Here is a 24661-nt window from a genome sequence, read left to right on the forward strand (position 1 = left end):
GTAGGTTTAAGGACTTGGATCGTTTTTGGTTATTGTTGTTAATTGATATTAAGAGGACATTCACAATTTAGAAGCCAGATCATTTGTAAGTTTTGAGGGGTAATGTCAAATTTTGTTTTTTCTTTCCTGTTGCGAAAGGTGACCTCGTCATGCGATGAACAACATGTCAATGATAATTTTGCTGTTGTATTTGTTCTTTACGAAAAGGAATTGGGAAAAACTTGGGAAGACATTCAAAATGAAATTGAAGAGGAAGAAGATGTAGACTCTAAAACTGATAAGAGTGATGAAGAGTAAGTTTCATTGATCGATTTTTCATCTTTAAGGATATTATTGGCCTCATATGGGTTAATAACAAATGCAATTGAAAAGGCATTCAAAGTATTTTAGGTTTGCATTATGTTATCAACTACTTTCATTCAGAGATTTATGGGGAGCCATTTGTGCCAAAAATAGAAATCGCTTGTAATAAAACGCAATCGTTAGTGCTAAAATTTCAATCGCTAGAGGTAAAACTCGATCGTTAGTGCTAAAATGTCAATCGCTAGTGATAAAACTCGATCGTTAGTGCCAAAATATAAATCGCTAGTGACAAGACTCAATCGTTAGTGCTAAAATATCAATCGCTTATGATAAAACTCAGTCGTTAGTGCTAGAATCGATTTGTTAACGATTTTAACTCGAACTGGTCTCCCGCTTGTTAAGCGAAGATGAACCTATCACATCTTGCTTACTGTCTTGAAATCTGATAAGTGACAATGAAATGAGGATAAATGTAAAGACAGACCGGCACTAACTCCCCATGTGGCTTTTGTGGTAGCGCCGCATTATCGCTTTCATAATATTTTTTCTCTCATAAACCAAACTTTTCCCTGAGGTAGTGCGCTGGGATCGGAAAAAACAAAGAACCACATCCGTTTCGTGTTAAATCAAACTGGATGCCACCTGTTCAGCCTACCATTGCCCTTGAGAGGGACTTGAGAGCCACTTGGAAAATATCAAAGCACAGCTTGCAGAGATCACTTAAACCAAGCCGAAAAATAATTTGTCACGCAATGAGGTCACGGCTCTAAAAGAGTTGAAAAACAACTCTGCTTTAAACCTCCAAAAAGCAGACAAAGGTACAACAACAGTTACAATGAATAAGATAGAAAAAAAGGAAGAGGCCCGGCAAAGTGCAACTCGACAACAGAGTTCACTACAAACCTCTTAGAGCATCGTTAGTCAAAAATACACAGGCAAGGGTTAATGGGATCATTGACCAAATGAATTGCGGCAAACACATTGATGACATGACCAAGAAATGGCTTTCACAAACTCCCAATCCGCCTAGAATCCCAATATCCTAAACGTTCACGAAAATACACAAACCTATACCGGTCGGTAGATCTATAATAGGGACCTTAAGCAAACCACGACGGCAACGAGGACGTGGAAAAACAAAAGATCTAATTGGCAGAACAGTAGCTCAGCACGTGCGTATTAAAACTTTGTACTTAGCCGTCTTCTGCAAAACAACAACTTGAAATCACCACAATTTGAGTCGTCTGGGAACCAAAACCGCGACGGCAAATTATTTTAATTTCCATTTGGAACTCAACGCTTCTTTTATACGCTATGCTGAAGTTGAGGTGTGGCACCGTGTGAGACGGTAAACAAATGCAGCCATTTTTGAAATTCTAATCAAAGGCAGAAATTCATTTTTTTAATCGGAGTCTTCCTTAGCGTTGCCGTCCTGACTGCCTAAAGTCCCTAAGCTCAGGTCGTGACGGCCCTACTGAGAGAATATCATCTTTTGTGGAGACACTACTCCAGCCTATCGCGCAAATGCAACAATCCTGGATACCACTGCTTCTATCGACTTCTTAGAAAAAACAAGATAGGCAAAGGCACTATTCTAGTATCAATGGACGTTCCTAGCTTGTACAAATATACCTCAAGATGAAGGAACGAATACAGTATGTGAAGCATACGAAAAGTTTAACAACCATAACGCACTTATCCTAACGCACTACCTTAGGGACATGCTTGGCTCAATTCTTAAAGAAAATTCGTTTCAATTCAGTGAGGAGAACTTCCTCTAAACACACGGAACAGCTATGGGTACGAAAATGGCAGTGTCATTTGCCAATAATTTTATGGCGGAAACTGGAACTAAATTAATCCTACAAAGCGCAACCAAGCCAAGAGAATGGAGACGTTACATAGACGACGGTTTTTCCCTTTGGGATTGCGACAGAAAAGAGGTAGATAGGTTTATTAAACGAGCTTATTTCCACCTTACTATCAAATTCACGGCCGAAATATTAGAGAACCAAATCCCTTTCCTCGATAACAGATTGTTTAAAGGAGAAAGATTCGGATCCCATCTTGGACTTCAAAACCCATTACAAGCCGTCACCGAGAACTTCGCTTCGTGCCACCCATCACGCGTAAAATATGGCTTCATTAAAGGCGAAGCAATAGGATTGTCTAGAACCAACTCTTCGAAAGAAACATTTAAAGAGGGCCTTTTGAAATTTAAACAACGCCTCAAAGCAAGAGGGTACCCGGAAAATATCATAGAGAGGTCTCTATCAGGGGTCAACTTTGCCTTTAGATAATCAGCTTTTACACGTACACAAAAGCAAAAAGGTCACGAACATTTATTGCCTTTTGTGACAACGTACCACACGGCTTAATCCTTAAAAATAAAAAATTTCAAACAAATACTGATGGAGCATTTGAGTCTGATACACAATCAGCCCTTGCTGACAACAATTTTTACAAAACCTCCGATCATCTCTTACCAAGGAAAATCCCTTTAAACACGCTTGTGAGAGCAAAAATGTAATTTGAAGGCGATAATGCGACGCGACCACAAAAGCCACATGGGGAGTCCGTGCCGGTCTGTCTTTACCTTTATTCTCATTTTAATGTCCCTTATCAGATTTCAAGAAAGTAAGCAAGATTTGATTGGTTTATCATTGCATAACAAGCGGGAGACTGGTTCACTATATTTAGCGATTGATATTCTAGCACTAAAGATTGAGTTTTATCAATAGCGATTGATATTTTTGGCACAATTGGCTCCCCATCATAACAAACTTCATGATAGTTGGCTGAATTCCAGCGCTGCTGTTAACCAAAGCAGTGCCTTTAACCCCTAATTGTCACGTGTAATCAAGTAACTAAAGGTGTAACATTCTATCCTGTTGTACACTGGTTATTTGTGATTCAATATTTTTCTCAACATGTTATACATTCTATGTAGTTAATATTTAAACTTTTGTTCAAAAACATGTTTCTTTCACCATCCAAAGTCTCCCGATAACAAGAGGTTTCTCCTGTGTCCACATCAATGTTAAGGGTCTGTGTGAACGTTTAATACTAATCAAAAAACCGAAAAATCAAAGGTATCAGTTTAATTTTTTCTCTAAATCACAAACCAACAAACCAACAGACAATGGGTTATAGGCCTGAAGTCTCTCCTTCAAGCTGAGTGTCTCAGTTTGCAAAAATTTAAATCAATTAACAAACAAGGCGAGGCTGCCCTGTTTTCCTCCACTGATAAATTAACACCAAAAATAATTTCTCGGCAGTGACTGGAGTGACTGGAAGGGTGATTTACCACCGTGTGTTTGCTTGTTCTGTGAATCTTCTAGCCCTGCCACTAATGAGATTCTACAGCACATGAAGGTACACGTACATGTAGATAGAGGTGAAGCCAGTGTCCATAATTGACTGTCAAAAAAAAGTAGAATTTGATATTTGTCATACACCGGTTGATATTTACTGCCCTGAAGCACGCATTACATTGCTGATTCTACATACAAACATTGTCACCGTTCATTGTTTTGTCTTCACTTAGTCGTTGAACAACATTCTCTCTCTCTCTCTCTCTCTCTCTCTCTCTCTCTCTCTCTTAGGAGGAGCATTTATTCGATTTTTACACTATTAAGAGCTCTTTTGGTAAGTTTGATGTATGGCAACAGTTTAATCAACAACCGCAGTATAATAGTAAAGTCGATATTAATTAAAAACAGCACTCTGAACCCTCAAACTCCGAACAGTTTTCCTCAAAATTTGATTCGCCTTCCAGTTAACAGATGATCAAAATGTACAACCCTTTCATATTGAGGGTGTAAAACAGTAAATTCTATATTAGGAATTGGACAACATTTCGCTAAGAAAATTGCTAGATTGGTCCAGAAAACCTGCACCTCTTTCCCGTGGTTAGGGAAACTTGCTTGATTCTACCTTGGGGTTCTCATCAGCTCCATGACATGTTATCTCATGTTGTAATTTGCTGTCGTCATTACTTTGGTTTTGGTTCTGCTTTTTCGAAACTCGATCAAAATGCACTATAAGAGGATCTTTCGATTATAAGGTTTAACCCTTACACTCTGACAGACAGCTTTAAATAGCTTAGCGTTCAAGGTCAAATTCAATATTCTTCATACCTTGGGGTAACTTCGTGTCTTTGGAGCTCGTGGAGCTAATTAAATAATACAGAAACCTACAACACAAACTCAATTTGGCTGAACGAAGTGAATTAATCAGTCAGTCAATCTTGATAGTAAAATTGTCAATCAATGATAATAGCTAATTCACATTATATTTGTACATAGACATTTATTTATGAACATGCTAAAAGGTCTAAATTATTATTTTTTTCAATTAGGTCTGGACTTTTATCACCAAGTTAAAATCGTCAATTACATAAGAAGACAGGTATATGTTTATGTGCAGTGTCAGTTGCAAGCGCTTGATCTACACAGATTTAGACCAGTGTCCTAGAAGATGTTCATATCAGTCCGTTAGCGGATTTGGACCGACCCCGGCGATTTAAATCCCCGGACTTCTTTTCCGCCATTGAATCTCAACATTATCGGTGTACTTCTTGATTTTTATTTTGTTTTGTTTTGTTCTACTGATCTTTTGGTGTCAAACACCGTGAGAACTTTGTTGCCGGCGGCCGACCGATTGTTTTGCCGACTGTTGGCCGACAGTCGGTTGAGGGAAGCTGTTCTTCACAGTTACCTTTATAGTGGGTTGGTTGGGAGGTCAGTCATGGTGGGTGGAACGAAACTGCGATAAGAGGGCATTATCATTAACCAGTCCCTACTGTATTTTTGCAGGTTTACAAAAATAACTGTATTAAGTGTCAAGAGAATTTCCAAGACAAGGTCACTGTTTTAGAACACATGAAAAAAGCTCAACACTTCGCTGTACCTGAAGACCGTACGGTGTGGGATCAACCACAGTGAGTTTTTATCTCCTTAATTTTGAACTTTTTAGTTCACTTTACAAATGTTATGTAATTGAAATGTTATGTAGTTAGATGTTTCTGGGCTTCTTGTTGATACGTTCTAGAGTTCGATGTTTCTATAGTTTTCACTGTTTGTGTTTTATTTGCATGAAACTTTTGGACTTTTTATCGGCGCAAGGTACACATCTGTGAGTGTTTTCTCTCTAAATTATTAGTGCTTCAGATTGTTTATTACACGGTCCTATGTGCCGCTATCTCGCACAGAGCACAGGTGTGGTGTCAGCTCCCATGGTTATGAAAACACAGCCAATTGGAAAAATCAGCGCGCAGCTTTTTGGTAATAGTATTTGGTTGCCGCAACACAAACAATAGGAACAATACATAATTCAAGCAAAGGACTACACGTCAGGAAAATCGATAAAATGTGCCTGTTTTCATTTCCAGGTATTTTTTCCCAACTTACGAAAATGACGCATTGTTGTGCAGTTTGGAAGATGACGAAGAAGACGAGACAGAGGACAGAGATGATTTTGCACAAAATACTGATGCATAAGGATCAAAGTAACTCAAATAAATAGGATGCCTCACATTGGCTGATGGAGGGGACTCGGTTCTACAGAAATTGCGAGGACCTAGGCGAATGTTGGCCATTAAAATTACCACAATTCGTCTTCAGAATGCGTACATGAATTCCCTTTACAAATTGGGTTCCTGATTAATCTACACCAGAAGTGGGTCTCCTGGCGAGGTTTTTACCCGTCACCGGCTTTAGCTAATACAAGCATGTGGTGTGTTCATCAAATTCGTTTGGAGTTTGTTCTGCATGTTTCATTGTCTCTTGCCTTCTGCTGAGCTTGCCTCTGAGCAGCTCGTGTCTCAGATTTCTTCCTACAATAACCCAAATTACCCTATACGATTCTTAAGTGTTAGGTAGTGTGGACGGGAAATCTTGTTATAATCATAGCCCTCCATCTATCTAAAATTATGCAATGTACGATTATTGGTACAGTTACAAAGTTAAATACAATAAAAAAGACACTAATGATGTTAAGATATTTCGTTGGGATTATCATGTCTACTTTCACATTCCCTATCTAGAACGTATTTTACAAAATCAACTGATTAACAAAAAATTAACCTGATTTGTACAAAAATGTCTTAGTGGTAATATGGAGTCAAATTTTCACTTTATCATGATCAGATTTAACATCAGTTTACATTTGAGCCATTAATAAACGCGCATAATTCTCTTTTGAATGTGGAGATTACTCTACATCCGCAAAGAACATATGTACACAATATTGAACAAAACGAAAGTTTTCAAATCTAGTCAAGAGTGACCATGCATGTATGGTTATGCTGTTTAATAGTCGAGCCTTGGGTCTCGATTGGGTCTGCTTGGGGAGGAAATACCACTTCAATAAATTGCGAAACACATGTGTGATGTGTCTCGATAGACCACGTACAATTTTTTTTTTATATTCATTATTTACAGTTCGTTTGTTTTCTAAAACACATGGATGTCCAATTGTAAACATTCTATTACGCTTGTTATGACCTCGTTGATCAGCAGTGATTGGATCAATTGTTTGTGGCGAGGCATTCTTATAATTTCTTCGTCTGTATCGAGACGTGTAATCTGTCTGTGACCCCGCAAACAGTATAAAGAACAGTTCTACCAATGTCCCGCACTTTGACGGTTATAGTAAATTTATCATCAACACTGTGATTCAATGGGTTTGTAATAAGACAGCATTTGAGTTTGACTCAAGGTTGTGTCGTCAGGGGACTTAGGTTCTGTTTCTTGTTCAACTTCTTTTTCACTGATAGTCTGAAAGGCGCTCATTTTTTCTGTTTCCGCAGCCAATTCAAGTGCCACCGCCTCTGACCATTTACTCTGAGCGGCTTTCAGTGTGCTTGTCCAGGTTTCCTGTGAGTAATTTGGGGAAAAAATTATCAGAAAGTTTGCAACAGCATACAATAGTTTATTTTCCTACCGTTGCTGGAAAATCTAAGGAAAAGGACGGACACAGTTTTTTAATTTTACAAAATTTCAAGTACACGATGTTACCTTGAGATTTTGTGACGGTGCTTGTAGCGTGTACAATCCCACTGTTTGTTTAAATCTGCTGTAGTGGATTACTATGAACGAGTTCTTTAACGTGCTTCCTAAAAGAACACAACAGAACAGATGTCAAGTCAACGTGAAACACATTCCTCATTCTTAAAGAATATATAGATTCGCAAAAAATATTTTTCACAAGTGTTACGAAAACAATTACCTGCATGTGTGGCTTCGGCATCAATAATAATGAATCTGTCCAGTGGTATTGGCTGAAAGATTGACAGAGTGAACAACACTAAGCATCGTGTATAACTTGAAAAGCAATTCTCAGAAGATTTAATAAACCATATCACTCATCAAAAAACACGCTAGTTTTTTGGAATTGATTCGTTTCCTGATCAAATGAACTATTCGGAATCACGTCACTGTTTATCTTAAACAGAGAGAACTATTAAAGCACAGCTATGAAGTTTAGGAGTAAAGATAATGTGTCTTACGCATTTTGAATTACGTACTTGTTTGTAAACTGTGTATTGCGCTCCCGACATGCTGCGTCTGACCACGGGAGGAGTGGGTGGGGGACTATCTGTCATTCCGGCCAGATTCAGTTTCTGATCAAATGAAAGATATGAACAATAATCAACAACATGCTAAGATAAAGGGTTATAAAATTTTGATGTTCTCTCATTTCTTCCCGAATAGAATAAATTGCGAAATCTTCAAATACAAGATAATACAAACTCTTTCTCGTTTCATACCTTGTTTACTTTTAGAGGAAGTTTTCTGAATCTGGTTAAAAGAAGCATGTCGTCGAACAGGAATGCATAAACATCGACTTTGGCGTTTTCTGAAAGAGAATAAGGCATCGAAAGAAGTTGGGTACGTGTGTTAACTGAGCATTTCAACCAAACACAATCGTTCTGCTTTTCGTTTGCCGAGTCAGAATGTTTTAATTAATCAAATTCTGTCTGGGATTTGCCATATGTTTCAGTTACATTTCATAGTATAGTTCTCCATGAGTATTCGGCTCAGAAATCGCTGTGAGCCAGTGAGTAATTACGTACAAGTTTAGGCGATAACTTACCAATTAACATGAGAGGTCCTTCGTACAGCAGTTGTCTTTTTGGACTTGCTAATAGGCTTTCACAGGGTTGCTTTGATAATATTCCTCTCAAAAACTACACAGAAAAAAACAGAATATTTACAAAACGAAGTTATCATCCAAAGACAACTAAGAGGCAGATAATTATAACTCCTCTGTTTTCCTTTTTCAAAATGTTTTTGTGAGTTATCTTGAATGGATATGATGGAAAATGATGTTATCTCTTCCGTTTATGATTGACTATAGCCATTTGGTAGTTTTCAACTGTAGGGCAACATGAAAAAGTGTTTGGGTGTTTCCCCTATGACAAGGAACTTTCATTTGAACGTGCGGTTTAATGTTCTTATCGGAAGCCATGAGTTCATCAATAAACGATAGATTTTCGACGAAAGAATCTGAGCATGCGTTTTGTCTCAGTTATTCTGGAAATCAATAACAACATCTCACCTCGGGTACATATGTCTTTGGATCCAGCTCAGTAATGGAAGGCCAAACTAAACTACTTTGAAGTTCTTGTAATCTTTCATAGTTTGCGCGGGACTTCACTTTGCCTTCTAATTCCTCTGCAAGAAAAAAATTGAGCCCGAATTGGATGTCATGTTCTGAATCAATGTCATTTCGTACTGTCGCAATAGAATTGGTGAATTAACCAGCAAATACATTTACTTACGTATTGAAAGTTCTACTGCTTTGATGATAGACGAAAGAGAACCATGTTGCTCATCTCCCTCAGCAGTTCTTTTTCTGATGTTCTGTAAGTAAAATAGAATCATCCGATTCAGTGACAGATTGTTCATGAATTTAAAAGTTATTTCTTCGGTACTCATGTCTATTTTAAAGGAGAAGTATATCCCAGAAACTATATCATTTCCATGTCCGCTACTAAAAGGTATTTAAAATATTATGACAATGACCGCATTTTGATATATCAAACCGTAACCTCCATTTCCGAAAATTGTTCTCGAAGGTGCTAATTCTACTAAGAACGCCGCCAACATGTCTCAAATGTAGTTGAACTTTTAGCGCATTTTAAGACGATTTTAACGGCTAGGTTACTCTTAGAAGCTAAGACGTGTCAGCTGGTAACTTTTCATTCATACGTTTGAAGGATAGAAGGAAAAATACTATGGTTGCTAGAGAAAAAGTCTCCTTTAAATGCTTCTAATACATACCTTGAGTAGCAGAGGATATTTTGTAAGGTGTTGGAGTGGTGCCACTAAAAGATCTGTGATTTGGAGTCTATTACATCTACTGTCGGACTCACACCACTAAAGATGAATACAAGTATAAATGGTAAACGAAAAAAAAGTTGTCAAAATAGTAAGGCTGGAGTAATACTGTTTCTTGCCTATCATTTTACGTATCCCCTGCGTCCGTATCGTACGTACACGACGCACAATTTCTGGGCCAATGAACCAATCGCTCACTATCAAGCTACCTCAAACTCCTTTTCTACTGTTGCTTTCACGTGATTTATAACTATAAATATTGAAAGACTGAAGTCTTTCTGGGTTGGATAACCAGGATTTATACGTGGAAAAAAATTCGAAATGCAGTGCAGAAAACTAAGTTTTACCTTAATAAACTCTTGGAAGTCTTCGTCCTTCTTCAGGGAATCCAAATAACTAAGGGCTTTGGAGTAATTCAAGCAATATCGCTGATACTGCGGGTGAACCTTTCGACTAAACTGTTAAGGAAAAACGACAGAAAACAAAGGTGAGGTCTCACAAGGCAGTTAAACAAAATGGAATGAGAGCAAAGTAGGAAAGGCAATATGGTAGAAATACCAACCTCAGTAAAAGCCGAAACAACAGAAGCAGTACTTCCAAACTGTGTGGGTTGTTCACTTTGGAATACACGCAGAAGATTCTTTGCGAATCGAGTGCTGACCTGTAAAACGAATGTTATGAAAAGGAAATTTATAACACGGTCAAACGATGAAAGTGTTTTTACAAGAATTATGAATATGGTGTCCCTCTTAAAGAATAATACTTCTTCGATACTTGGAGTCATCGTTACAGTGTAATCTTAAGTTCAATATTTGTATGTGCGTGTGAACGAGCCAATGCTTCCCTGAAACAATGCAACTGTGAGTTTTTTTCTGACCCTGGATCTTTCTCCGTAAAAATTAAATGTCAAGCTTTATTTCAGCTTCCCAATTATGTTTCCTTCACAAAAGTGTCTCAAGTGATATTCTCTTGTCTATAGTTATTACTGCTAGAATATCGTACACTTTGATCGATAGATTTCTCGGAACATCAGACAAACCCAAAAACTTTCCTCCCTTTGAAAGAGGGAAGGTAAATCCGTGTAACAAGTGTGCTTATTCAGCTTTCAAGTTCAAAGCTTGTTGCCTTGAAGTGAGGAATGTTAGGAGTACTGTTGGTATAAAGGAACCCAAAGTGTCCTACTGGTTTTACCTCACACAGGTCCTGAACATTACAGAAGATCTTATTGACGTCCACATGCTGTAAATGCGCCATTTGCTGGATCTCTTTTAAAGGTTCAAGGAACACCTGTGGTGATGGATGAAAAATGAAACAATGACAAATAGAAAATATAGAAAAAAAATTTGTGATAAAATTCAATTTCAGAACACAACTGGTGAGAAGATTTCTTAGAAAATAGAATTTTACCACTGGAACTTTTGAAATTGCTGAAGTTAAGGGGAATGAAAGATAGAATATGTGAAACAACAAGTGTTGTATGAAGCCAGTAGGTTGTACTCAGACATATTTGGAACCAGTCATTTTTTTATCGCCTTGAGGGGAGGGTATCGCACGGTTCTCAGGAGAAACCGAGGGGGGGTCAGTCATTGCCATTGACTAAGAATTAACGGTCAACTAGGAGAGGACCATAAGAGTATTACGGAGCCCTATAGGAGGATCTGATAAATGTTATCGTGACACAACCAAAATCCCCCCCCCCCCCCCCCGCCTTCCCCCGCGACGCTTTATGACAGGTCCGCAAAATAACGGCAGGGAATGAAATAAGTACGCCTTGGGTCCCGGTAATTCCTTGCAAACCTTACGCAGAGAAGTCTTACCTCTTTAAGAACCAGTAGATGACTCATCAGGTAAATGACCTCGCTATGAAACAGTTCCCATACTGCTTCGCGTCTTTTGGTCTCATGATCAGACAGCGCTCTGATACCATCAGACCGAGGCCTCCTCGGACAGTTCTCTGTGCTCTGACCCATAAGCTGCGTCCAGTGACTATTCTGTGAATTAAAAAGACATTCGGAGATTTTAGATTTTATTCAGATTTTTTTCTTTGACCCATAGCATCATCAATTGATTTTTGAAGTGTTTTAAGTTTGCCACAACAAGAAAACGCCGAGCGGAAAATTAAATTTATGATTATATGAAATCAGGACGAGATCGTAATTTCATGTTTTATGAATTTGTCATGACAGTTCAGAATTCTCATCCTTAATGAGAAATTATTCTCTATCAACAGTTTTGCTGCATGAATATTTTGATGTTGAAAAATTACGAGAATTCGTAAGAAAAAACAGCACTAGAATTTTGCGTGTGGGTATGTGTATCCGTGTGTGGGAGTGGTGCTAAAATATGCAGGAAGTTGCTGATATCTTAAAAGAAAAAAATAGTTTAAAAAAAATAACCGATTTTTAAAGATATTTGTCTCACTTCACGGACGATTTGTAGTAATCACTGAAAAGCGAAAAGGTCCATCACGTCTCAATGCCCTAATTTTTGTTGAGATGAAATGTCTTTTCAACAAAAGAGTAGATTGATTCAGCTTCAAATGACAAACACAACCACACTTTTGAAAGTTTGTTGCTTTTAAGACATGTATTGACTGGCATGCGATGAGGTATATGAAATATTTACGACTGAAAAAAAAACAATTAGCACTAATTCAAAACCTTTATCGCGCGCTAGGGTAAAAGTGTCGAACACAGGAACCGTTTGACAAAAATCCAAGCTTTCGCTGAAAGCCAAGAATTGTTAACGCAGTAATGGAATGAATTTAGGACTCAGTGGCCAGCCCCTTCTGCCTCTCAACAATTGGGCCATTTCCGTAAATGTTTGTGTCAAACGTGCAAACGAGGCCGTTTAAATGATCTCTCTCAGCAATCATCTTCATGTATGTAGTTTATCAGTGCGGATAAGATTGGCTTAGTGAGTTTAGAGAAACAAGATTACCCAGATTAAAGGTATCACAGGAACTTTGATTCAATGCCCCTGAGTGACTATATCGACAACAGTTATACAAAAAGTCTTGCATAAAAGATACAATTGGCTTTCTTATTTTGTAAATAAAAAAGTTCACCAAAATATCCGACTCTATTAAGAACACCGTTCAATTGTTTAGGGACCAACATTCACTTTTTGTACTCCGTTTGTCAAGTTTGAATACGTGATCATGAGTTTGTTATCTGTATTTTGCAATATCTTTTTTAAAGTGTCACTCGAGACATGATAAAGGCTACAGTGTCACGTTTGGGTGTTCTAAAAATAACAAAACAAATTGATGGCCGTAACCAATTCATATGCTTTGCTAACCTTAAACTCAGCCAGTTCGTGCGTTACAATGGCTTTTGGGTTGTCCCTCATGCGAGCCAAACTTTCTTTGAAATCTTCCCCTTGTCTGGGTTGTTTATCTTTGAGTAGCAACTATCGAGATCAAAGTAAGCAAAAAAGGTTAATGTCGAGTAAAACGCCGGGCAGTATCAATAACGTAGAGGAAGTCGATTGAAATCAAAACAGTTTCCAATAATTACCATTTTCTTATTTCTTCTTAGAATAGACCATCGTGATTTCTTATCTGGGTCTGAAAACAGATATTCATAAATTTGGTCAGGATATAGTTGCAATCGTAAAAAGGAAATATAGAGAAATATAAGCTCTGGTGTCAGCAGTCCTCACAGAAATGTCGGCAAAGCTCATATCAAAATAAACCTCGTGTGACAGTACTAACAGACAAAAAGTTTACATAAATCCCAAGACTAGTCGCGACATTTCAGCAGATAATTCATACATTATGCTTTAAATCGATTTGTTTTACGAACCTATGCTGTTGAGAGATGTAGATGATCCTGAGAGCTCCTTCTTCTCGCGGATAACACTCAGTGTCTTTCCTTTTTGTTAAAAAAAGAGTACAAAAAATTAAGCATGTCCTTCGATTCTAGCAAATTAAGGTAATTTGTTGATTCTGATACCGTACCACAGAATTGCAAATTAGTGTTGATAACGCGTCCGATGAAACCCATGTTTCATTACTGTTTCACGTTCACAAGCGAAACCTTCCCAATAACTAACTACAACTTGAACAACGGTCACCAGCGGTCAGCTCTATGAAGTTTCAGAGAAAAATCGAACTTTCTAGGTAACGATCTCTCTATAATTAGAAATAATAGCGGACGATCGGAAACCAGTTCCTCTGAACGTAGAGCGGAAGACGATGAAATTAAAAAATTTCTTGAACGGCGCTAAAATTTGACAGACAGTTCTTAAATTACTTTGTTTCTCCGTGTTTATAGTAACCGAGAGGTTATCAAACGTGATCATAACTTTGCAAATTTGATCAGCTTTGGGGGTTCGTCATGCAATTTTAAAAACGCTTTCACCGCTAAAAAAAGCAATATTTAGTTGAGGCGCATCGCAGAAGTATAGTTAATTGATATAGAACACAAGAAAACCCAAAGACCATTAAAACTAAAATGAATGGTGGAATCTTCAGACAAAGCAATTTAGGATGGATAAAAACTGATAATGAGCGTTCACATGAGTTATCCTCCATTGCAATTTGCTCTTGTGGTTCGAAACACACTCGACATTCCACGAATATACTTGTAAGCTGATAACGGTGTTTCCGCTTTGGCCATTGTACAGAATGTTCCAGAGCTAGAACTCTTGTTAAATACTTTAGAAAACCAGAATCTTTCTATCGTGTCTCCTTGACCTATTGGCTGACAAAAAATTGCTTCATAATCTGATATATAATAGTACATACATAATCTCATGTGCCTTTTTTGTTTACGAAATGTCAAGTTCGATGCAGTAAAATGATGAACAGAATACACACCAGGTCTACATCATAATTGTGCTTATTTCCGGTCATTTCTTTTTACTTACGAAAAGTGTGAATAATATTGTAACAGAAAATTAATTTTTTTATTAAATGGCTTCTCACGAATTCAGTTTTTTCTTTCGCTGTCTTAAATAATTCTTAAACCCATACGGATGACTGTCATCTAATTTTCCTTACAATATCACCCTGAATATGATCGTTAACTAAATAAGCTCCTGATTGTTTGACAAATTTTCCAGTGGTAATACCACAGGAAGTGTTTAAAGAGGATTGTGGAGAATATACATACTGTTGTTAGGGTGTAAAGGATTAAAAGATTCTATAGTAACCGACTCACATTTACCAAGGTCATTAACCTTTTTCATCGCAGTTTTTTAATCTCTCCTATGAATTTCCTTGAACTTAGAGATTTTCATTTAAATTCATTGAAACTAATGTAGTTTGACAATCTTTCATGAAGACATTTAGGCTTGCTTAACGAAAAATAAATCGCCCCTTTTTCATGTAAGTTTGTTTTCATAGCTTTTATTGTTCTTCATTTCCACAACTGGGGTCGAAACTTCAACTTAAGATGTCGATTTACCTGTGAATTTTCATTGAAAGAGAAAGTATTGAATGTGAATTAATGGATTGGCAAAAATGAAATAAAAAATATCGAATCATCAAACGGCTCTTTTTTTCACCATGTATTATCCACATGTTTATTATCCACATGCGTGTTAGTATGTATCCTTTCAGTTGTATGACTATAGATCTACCTAGGGTTACTATTAAATAATGTACTGTAGCAGTACAACATGGCTGGATCATGCATTCTTTGTTTTTTCTTACCAATCCCCTCTCCTGTAACATTGAGTACATGAAGGTCCATTTGATAGTGGTCCCCAGGCATGGACACCACGGCGGAGCCTCGTCGTGCGCGCGTTGAACGCGCTGGAGTGAAGACAGCATTACTAGAGAGAACAGTCGCATTTTAGCGAACTTGGCTGACCTTTTCTTCTTTCTTAAATTATTTTTCAGTCAAACTTTCTGATGGTTCAATAATAGATTGCTTATGTAGAACTTAAATAGTATATTGCTTACTCTTCGTCCGCTGACTGATTTTCTCCTTTTAGTTCCTCCTCTCTTGAGTTTCGCGGGCTCTGAAATGAACAAAATATTTTTCAAATGATGTATGCGAAGCCGGAATTTATAGCAATAGTTTTTATACTTAAGAATTTTATCCAGAGTAATTAAGGTGGTCGCTGAAACCGTCCTTTCATGATGAACAGAACGCCCGATCAAAGGCCTTTATGTAATCTACTTTGTCCGTATACATAGCAGGAAAGAGAGAGTTCAAGTGTATTTTTACCGGCATTGTATCCGCTCGGGATCGTTTCTTGCGGCTGTTTAGAAACTCTGCAATGTCTGCTGCCAGACTCTCGGCGTTTTCTCTTTCGATGTCACCTTCGAATTTCTGACGAAAAAAGGCAGTCGAGCTAAAAGTTAAGCTTTACTGAAGAGGGGCATTCGCCAACAGTAACGTTTCTCTTACCAGTGACACAGACGTTTGACGGTTTTTCTTGACGTAGATTTCATCGTCATCAATTGACTTCCTTCTTGACCGGCGCTAAAATTTGACAGACAGTTCTTAAATTACTTTAAACCCTTTCTCTCCCAAGATCTCATTAGTTATTTTCCACACTGTCTTCCATACAATTATAATGATGTTAGTTCGGAGAATATGGTATTGGATCAATTAATAATCACCTATACGATATTTTTTGTTATTGTCATCACTTGTCTGCTTGATATTGTAAGGAAAAATTATGTTTATATCACTCATGGGAGTTTGAGAGTTAACATCATTCCACTACATGCTCAGGCTCTCAAATTTCAGATTAAAGGAAAGTCAAGAAAGAAAGATGGAGGGGAAATAGGATTGAAGAAAATTTCAAAAAATTGAAAAAATTCTAAAAGCCTCTTGAATCCTGGACATAAGTGATTCTCCTTTCAACTTCCGTTCGCAAGCAAAGAAAAATTTCTCAGGTCAAAGTACAATACTCGTCGCGATACCATAACATCAGTCGAGTATTCTATTAACGGAAACAAACGCAAATGATAACTCGAATATGTACCGTTAGTGGTGGGTCGTTCTTGTCCACAGTGTCTTTGCTCTGTCCCTGCATACCCAAGTAATGATGAACTGACGTTTGTGGAAGTGATACTGTATGAGCCAGTTTTCTTTTTGTCTGAGGGCTTCCGGCTGGACTTGGTTGTGGACTGGGTGAGGCTGGAGCCTCGGCCAGAAGTTTCTAGAAAATAGTCGGCGGGCCGAAATTAAAATTTCTGTGTCATGAATCTGTATTTTCCCATCAACAAGATGTTGTTATCGTATCAAAAAAAAAAAACCTGTGTAGGGCGATCTATAAAAACTTTTTAGAAAGCTATGAAGTGATTCTTAAGACACGCATGTTTCTGCTTATTCGGCTGTTTTTAGAGGGGTGGAGCATGGAGTTGATGGGAAACGATCAGAAAGGAATTTTCCTCTTTCTGTTTCAAAGTTTCAATGTACTCAAAGGGAAATGTCTGCATTTTGATGATAAAGACAACTTTTCGTAGTTTTCTACTGATATGAAGAAGTAAGTGGATTAAAATCAAAGCTGATTCATGCATTTTGTCGTTCGTTAGTAAAAGAACAAAACTGAAGGCAGCCAACAGTCATATGCTGCTTCGATCTGCCTTGCCACGTACCAACCAGTTGGAATCACCGTGTTTTACTATATTTTAGGATTTGAACTGCATTCGTCAATTAAAAATAACTGATCTATGAAAAGATTATTCGACTTTCTGTTGCAATTAATGGGTCAAAGATGCCAGAACTTCAGCGTTATGATAAGAAAAATAGGTCCCTCACCTGGTGCCTTTCACTAATTACGGAGTCTACGTCCAGAATGAATGGAGACGCCCGCGGTGATCTTTGGGAAGCTGGACTTTCCACGCTTATGGGAGAGGGGACCGGCGACGAGGAGCTTGACGCCAGATCATCTTGAGAATGCTGTGAAGTGGATCAGGAAAGGATCAGAACTGAGGCCGTTTCTCTAAGGTCACGTAATATATCAAACACGAGGAAGAGTGTTTCATCCGATATCCAACACTGAGAACTGGTTGAAAAAATGAGACTCAGCCGAGTATTTTTTAACCAACTTCAAGGTGTTTGGATATCGGATGAAACACCCTTTCGAATGTTTGATATAGCTTCTCAAACCATTAATGATTCTAGGAGAAAATCAAAGCAAAAGTTCACCAAATTTTATGATAATTAAGATCACATATCCAAACCTCCTTTACGGTTGTAATTTCCTTTGTTTTCTCAGCATGAATTATTAATGAGTTTGAGAAGGTAGCTTAACGGACCCGTAAAACGAGATACCTTATAATTGAGTTGACATACACAAAATAAAGACCGCTGTTTGCTTCAGTTCTTAAAGGTGTTTTTTTTTTTTTAGGTAAGAAAAGACAATATTACTTAGAATCATTGATTAAAGAAAAATAAGACGTCAAGGGTGACTCTGAAGTTGAAGATGAACCCTACCCTTGAATTAGGAGAAGGTGATCTGGAGCTGTCTTCACTGTCATTACACTCTTCATCTTGAGAAATAGTCACCTCAGGGACTGTGCTAAGCTCACCATCATTAAATGACGATGGTCGCGACCGAGGAATAAAATCAGATGAGAAAGGATTATTGCCGTCCGACACGCGTCGTTTTGGGATCGACGCAGCATCCTTACGATGGAGATTCTTTTTCTCTGTTGTGTTCTCGCCACACCCATCTGCAAAATGAAATTTTATTGTTAAACGTGTTTCTATTTGAACCACAAAGAACATCGCTTTATCTGTTGGTGAAACACTATTTTAAAAACTTTAGTCAACATCAAGAGATTATAATCTCTTCTCATCATGAGCAAATAGAATGTATAGTCTGTATAGAATCTGTACAGAATGCGACAATTTGGCATCCTTTATCGCACTCAGGATCTTCCAATAACTAAAAACGTATTCTTGTTTGACTCTTTATCATTATTATTATTATTATTATTATCATTATTACTACCTCCTCAAATTCCAAGAAATAACTTTAAAAACATTAATTAAGCTGAATGAGTGGTCTGGATGGGAAGGTATAGGATTTCATAGTGAGTCCATCTGAAACCTACGCCCTCTGCTGACTCTATGTTGTTTGACAACAAGTTTACATCTACTTTAGTAACCGCTGCTCAGGAAATAGCTGACTCACCCAGTAAGCTCGGTGAACTGGACGCCCTTTTCAGTTCCTTCACACCTAAATTGTTAGCTATCACGGGATCCGTCCAATATCGTCGAGTATCGCTGAATTTCCTTCGTTCTTGTACACTTTGTGTTCGCATGGCGAGTAACTGAGATTGCAAGAACTGTACTTTTGTTGCATCAGTCAGATTTGGAGCTGGGTATTCACGCCTTGCGCATGCGTTATTACTTGCCTCAATAAGACTTGTAGCATGGTACTCAGGTCCCGCACACTCGGGCACCTTGTCGTCGTTGTTCTCAGTGTCTGAGCTTTCAGCAGACTCCGTTTTTAGTCCAAAAATTTCCAAATCATCCGTTGATGTGCATTTATCTTCTTTACCCGTTAAAATTATATCCTCAGTTGATGTGGATGTACTCTTAGTTTCTTTTAAAGGCTGAGGTGTCTGATTGCAGTCTCTTTCTGGCGATTCTTGCCCGTTGCAGAGGTCCTCCCCGTGTAACACTGTGCTGTCTTCCTGTGTTAGATTGGCGCCAAAGTCTGGATCTTTTGGATGTTCACTGTGGTCTGAATCTAAATAGAATCACAGATAGGAGCCATGCGATTCAACGTAAAACTTTGAAAACCGTTTTGAGAAAAGAATAAAAACTTTAAGACTTTGTAACACCTGATTTGTTTCAAACGCAAACAATTTGTCTCTGAGAATCCTCATCGATGCGTTAAAGTTATATTCTAAACTAGCTGCACGTAGTTTGCCGTTGAAGTGGCTAAAGGTATCTCATATGGAGATTTTTTACTTTGAAAAAATAAAGGGATCATATTTCCTTTTTTTAAAATATTATTGCTATTTCATAAATTTATCGAGGTCACCTATTGTAGTTTTAATGAAGCATGAGATGATACTTTGTGGTCAAGTCTTTCAAGACCCTTGGAGACCGAAGCGGCATGTAGGTGCTTCTCTCTATGTGCAACATTGGCGAAGCAGTAAACATGGCCTGTTAATCGAGTCCATAGAATATTCAAGAAATACCACAGTGGCATAAACATTAATAAACACACAGTTCTACAGATATTGATAGCTGTTTCACATTTATGCCACAACAGACAATTGCAAGTTTCATATTATGGACCATTATTTAATGCAAGTTGGCTCTTCGTTATTCCAGAAATCAGGGACTAAAACGAAGTTTTTGGCATGTCAGTCAGGACGATACATGGTCAATGGACGATCGTTACAGTTTTCATTATCGCAAATGAGCCTTTCGTGCGGTAAGCGAAAAAAAATACAATAGTAAATTGTCCTGATGTGCCAAAGTTACATGACATAAATACAGAAACGGACCGCGCAAACGGAGAACAGAATATTTCACGAAGCCCAGTACTTGAGACTGAAACAGAAAAAGTTTTTGTGTCCAGAATATTTATATCACACTCTTCTTAAGGGCTAATGACTATTTAAGATCACAATAATTGGTCTGCGGTAAAGGTACAACTGACTATCATCTAATCACGTAATTGTTATCATTAAAACAAAGCCATGACTAATTAAACTTCCCTGTGCGTCATAAAACTATTTTACAGCTCAGGGGCAACGAGTGATTTTGAACGATCTGGAAATATTTGGCACATAAAAAAGAAAATATTACAAAGATTAGGGCCCCGTTGTATAAAGGGCGGATAACGCTATCCAACGAATAAATCGCTATCCAGCAGATAAGTGATTATAAAATGTACTGCGCTATCCACCGGATAGAGATTTATCTTGTGGATAGGGTTATCCAACCTTTGAACAATCAAGGCCAAGGCTTTAGAGAGAATTCAATTTTACATGCTAATTATACGCTTATACGCTCGTGGCATAAAAAGGGATGTGTCTAATCAATGAATCCCTAATCGTAAAATGTATGCACAGACACGTAAACACTCCACAGTCTACAGACTAAAAGTAAAATGGTCTTGTTATAATAGTTGAATTGCTAAATATATGTTCGTGGTCGCGTTTGTTCGTAAAAAATAAAATGAAAAAGCCCTTCCTACTTTTGTTTTGCATTGTTTTTAAGAGATCGACTTGATCCAAAATCAGCCAAAAAAGAAATCCAATATTTTAAAAGTTGAGATTACTTCGTTTCCTCTTTCTCGAAAATTATGCGGCGTATAATATCTTAACAATGTTTTAGAGCATATTTTACGATGAAACGATATGAAAAGAACTCATCTGGTTAATAAAGACGTGCATATCTTTACATGTATCAGTTCAATCGTGATCACCTGCCAGTAGTGCGACAGAATAGCGTTCGCTGGTTGTCTGGGGCCTTTCAGCTGTAAGATAAATATAATGTAACCCTGCCACACTCTGCGACCTTACAGCACGAAGTTTTAGTTTAATTACTCCATGATCATCAGCAGTTCGTGGTGGGACCATCACGGCTCTGCGTCTGTTCATTCCGACACTAGCCGTTCTGAACATTTTATTTCCCCGCAAGGTACAGGAGGCAATTGAACATAGTCACTGGCATCTGATCCAAAATGTGTTGTTGTTTGTTGTTGTTTTTTTTTGCAATTTGCATTCAAAATATGTTGAAGTTTTGTTTAATGTTATGGAGGCATGATGAATTACCATCGCAAAGTGACTTCAGGTTGTTATATAAGCAATTTCTTCTATCTGTCGCTTTGTACTTTTGCTGTTAAGGGCTTTGAGTAAATTCCACTTTAATAAGGGAAACTGCTAAGTGACGTAAGTTATGTAATGATCCAAGGAAACTTTAAGTTCTGTTGACAAAACATTTGTTTTCGAAAGATTTACTCTGGATCAAGTCTTTCATGTCGCACAATAAGTCGATCAAAGATCAAAATATCCTGCTCACGTCTCAAAAACACTCGCTGGTTGGAACGTGGTCTGAGACAAAGACTGAGCTACAGCACAAAGTGATAAAAAACAGGAAATGGTTTTCAAAAGAAATAAATGAACAGAAATAAAATGAAAGAACCGCAAGTTAGATGGATTTTGGAGCAAATTTCAAATCCCTTGTGTGCCTTCGTTCCTTTATTTGACTATCTTAGATTGAATCTAAACTGAATGAAGCGAAGGGTTTCACTGAGCCAAATCGTCAGTTTTACTGAGATACACATTACGTAAATTTTAAGGATAGCATATTTCAGCCTAAAAAAATCCTTCGCTGTAACTCCAAAAATGACACACGAATAAACCACGATTCGTAGGGATCAGCCCAACTGAAAAGTTCACAAAGTAAACAATCCTTTCACCCAATCACCGTTTTTCCTTCATTCCACATTCATACCAATTCTTAAACAATATGATTCTGGAAACGTGTCTGCAGAACACCTTAATTTTACTTACAGAAGGTGAAATACGATTACGATAATTGTTTGCAAAAGTGGAAAAATGTAAGCGAAATTTCCATAAGATTTTTTGCTTAAGAAGCTTATTGCCTAAATTAGATTTCAATTTATCCGGCTATGGCGAAGATCGCTATGGCGTTTAGCGCGCAAGAGGTATCAAGAAAAAACAAAATTTACAACAAAAACAAATGAAAAGTGGAAAAAGTGCTCATACAATTTTACCAAACTGATGAAAGCGCAGTGGTTACCAGGCACAAAAGATTTCTTTGTCAGAGGTTTTTATCATGTTTTCTGGACTCGACCGTGAAAAAGTTTGTTAGGCTTCCAATCATATCGATATAAGTGACCGATAGAAATATTCTTTAGTACATCGAGTTAAACTGTGTCAAAATCAACATCGTACATAGTCTTAGAGCTCAAAAGTTGAACTCTTGAAGATACAATACCGCAGATTTTATCTTCGCTTTTGCCGCTTTCTCTCTCCGTGCCGAATGTGAAATAGGCTGATTTGAGAATTCACGACGCAAACAATAGTTACTTGAATACATTACGGAAATAAAAGTGCGCCGCTCTATTCAGTTTGATTCGTTTAGATTTAATCAAAGAAAAAAAACGTGTTATGACCGATGCATTCATAGGAACATTTAAGTGGGTAAAAATGACACCATTGATACATAATTAGAAGCGGAACTATTGCAAGCAAGCCACACAAACAATTAATGTTATTTTCTTTTGAAGCTGTCAGGTGTTATCACGAATACTTCATTAATGAATTTGTTTGCTGAGCGAAACATTTTTGTTGTAAACAAACAAAACGCAAATCGCTAATCGCAGGTACAATTTGTTGACTGAGAGAGGTTCCTTGTTCATTTGCTTGTTCCCTTTTTAAAGCCGGTGAAAAATTCAGGGCAGTAGAATCGCAATTTTTCCCAACACTACAAAATTTTAATTCTAATAGACCGCGTACCTGTGTCATCGTCGTAGAATCCAAGCAATGTTCTCTCGTATTTTCTTAAGTTCAGCTTAAGTTGCCTGTTTTCTTTAGCAAGTCTTTTAAATGTCTTAAGTGCCTTCATTTCCCTTTGTAGCGCATTTTGCAAACGCTCACGGAGTATTTTATTCTCCGCTTTGAGTATCTGATACCTTTCGCTCAGGTGCGAGTTCTCGGGCATCACTCGTAAAATGTCCTGCAAATGGTGTTGGTTTTCGCTGGATGAACGAGTAAAATTGGTCATATTCTCGTCGGGATAAAGACGCTCACTAGCATCACGGGTTCCGTAAGTCAATTCATCACTGAATAAGCTGCTTTCGTGCAAGTTTTGATCCAGATAACCTTGTCTTTGTGTTGATCTGGAGTTTGGAATGTATTCCCTTGTTCTTCGTCTTCTAAGCGGTGGCGAGCGCCCGGCTTGAACCCTCTCGGCGATTCCAGTTCTCATGATGTCACGATCCCCCGACATCTCTTGCCAAAATGCCTAATGCAAAAAGTAAAACAAACTCGCTTTACAAATTTATTTAAGCATAAAATCTACACAAGGCAAACCAAATATTCACATTTGTAACTTTTAGAGCTGACTGAATGAACATCATGACAACGTCTTATTGGCTTGGAAGTGACGCACGCATATCTACTCCACGGACAGAAATCAACCGGAATAACCACTCCTTTGTCTCTGCAATCCACAAATGTTTTCCTCTGTCTTCGACAGGAAACAGATTTAATCAAAATTATGGATAAGTACTTACAGAATTTAGTCTTGTTAGCATCAACTAAGATGGTGAGGGATGGCTGCTTTTAAGATCTTATTAATGTAATCCATAAGTTAAGTAAAAAAGAGAAAGTATACCTGATATTTTACGCAACTTCTACTCAATTACAGTTGGATCCTGGTCGGTTTTAGATCCCACAAAAATTTTTTGAGAGCTTCACGCTTCAAGCTCTTGCCCATTTTCATTTCGTTGAGGTAATAGAAACACAATGCATTTGTAATTAGAAGTCTTTTGAAACTTAAAATATGCAGGTACAAACTAAAGAGAGAGGCCGCTATTGTCGTCGATCTTACTTGCTTAGAAGAAGATGCAAACTGTCAAGTGCAATATTATTAATGAAGTTCACTCTCTCGATCGAGAATATTGTCGACCTTGTCTCCATTACGATCTTCAGAAACAAAGGAGAGTCGTTCTTTTAGCTTCCTACAATAGGGTGTTCAGGATATTGGTTTTATTAAAAGAAAGAACACGAGAACGTTAATAGACTTGGGTAGCGATGTCTCATGGGGCTCGACAGAAACTCAAGCGTGACGGCGGTCAATTAAAAAGCGTTCAATTACTTGAAAGGTATTGGTTAAACGAAGCTGTAAACAGACTTTGTCCGTGTTTCTGTAACTATTTTGAAAGGTTTAGATAAATCATTGCTTGTTTATTTTCAACTTGATTTCGCGTAAATTCTGACATCACTTGAACATATTTTCATTAGAACTCAAGCAACGTAATCGTAACGTACCTGTGATGTTGTCATAGGAGACCATTTGCAGTCAAAATCCATTGCCATTCATTCGGCT

General features: G+C 37.7%; 2 protein-coding genes and 1 pseudogene across 12 annotated transcripts in view; 2 read left to right on the forward strand and 1 right to left on the reverse strand.

The window, feature by feature from the left end:
- Window positions 1-6302, forward strand: part of LOC113684993 (zinc finger protein 277) — a 12018-nt gene extending 5716 nt beyond the window's left edge. The window contains exons 9-14 of the mRNA XM_027202434.2: window positions 208-293; window positions 3582-3678; window positions 3909-3951; window positions 4664-4713; window positions 5121-5245; window positions 5696-6302. Coding sequence (XP_027058235.2) covers window positions 208-293; window positions 3582-3678; window positions 3909-3951; window positions 4664-4713; window positions 5121-5245; window positions 5696-5804 — 510 coding nt within the window. The 3' untranslated portion in view covers window positions 5805-6302. The remainder of the gene's footprint in view (window positions 1-207; window positions 294-3581; window positions 3679-3908; window positions 3952-4663; window positions 4714-5120; window positions 5246-5695) is intronic.
- On the forward strand, window positions 1960-2936 carry LOC149035317 (uncharacterized; annotated as a pseudogene).
- The window catches only part of LOC113684990 (uncharacterized), a 30221-nt gene continuing 11853 nt past the window's right edge, over window positions 6294-24661 (reverse strand). For 6 of the 11 annotated variants that reach the window (XM_089192341.1, XM_089192337.1, XM_089192340.1 and 3 more), the window contains 26 exons: window positions 24604-24659; window positions 23068-23575; window positions 18753-19313; window positions 18050-18288; window positions 17372-17512; window positions 16593-16769; window positions 16010-16084; window positions 15827-15931; window positions 15559-15617; window positions 15307-15428; window positions 13454-13522; window positions 13166-13215; window positions 12948-13058; window positions 11465-11638; window positions 10839-10934; window positions 10210-10308; window positions 9995-10105; window positions 9591-9686; window positions 9089-9170; window positions 8866-8981; window positions 8401-8494; window positions 8075-8163; window positions 7832-7927; window positions 7534-7585; window positions 7323-7420; window positions 6294-7181 (listed from right to left, as the gene is read on the reverse strand). In XM_089192341.1, coding sequence (XP_089048467.1) covers window positions 6969-7181; window positions 7323-7420; window positions 7534-7585; window positions 7832-7927; window positions 8075-8163; window positions 8401-8494; window positions 8866-8981; window positions 9089-9170; window positions 9591-9686; window positions 9995-10105; window positions 10210-10308; window positions 10839-10934; window positions 11465-11638; window positions 12948-13058; window positions 13166-13215; window positions 13454-13522; window positions 15307-15428; window positions 15559-15617; window positions 15827-15931; window positions 16010-16084; window positions 16593-16769; window positions 17372-17512; window positions 18050-18288; window positions 18753-19313; window positions 23068-23575; window positions 24604-24651 — 3681 coding nt within the window. In that variant the 5' untranslated portion in view covers window positions 24652-24659 and the 3' untranslated portion in view covers window positions 6294-6968. Of the gene's footprint in view, window positions 7182-7322; window positions 7421-7533; window positions 7586-7831; window positions 7928-8074; window positions 8164-8400; window positions 8495-8865; window positions 8982-9088; window positions 9171-9590; window positions 9687-9994; window positions 10106-10209; window positions 10309-10838; window positions 10935-11464; window positions 11639-12947; window positions 13059-13165; window positions 13216-13453; window positions 13523-15306; window positions 15429-15558; window positions 15618-15826; window positions 15932-16009; window positions 16085-16592; window positions 16770-17371; window positions 17513-18049; window positions 18289-18752; window positions 19314-21008; window positions 21319-23067; window positions 23576-23654; window positions 23780-23947; window positions 24660-24661 lie in introns of those variants that run through there. The other 5 variants (XM_089192338.1, XM_089192336.1, XM_027202427.2 and 2 more) reach the window with 4 other exon arrangements.

Source organism: Pocillopora damicornis, chromosome 13, assembly GCF_964200805.1.
Source record: "Pocillopora damicornis chromosome 13, jaPocDami1.2, whole genome shotgun sequence".
NCBI lineage: Eukaryota > Metazoa > Cnidaria > Anthozoa > Scleractinia > Pocilloporidae > Pocillopora > Pocillopora damicornis.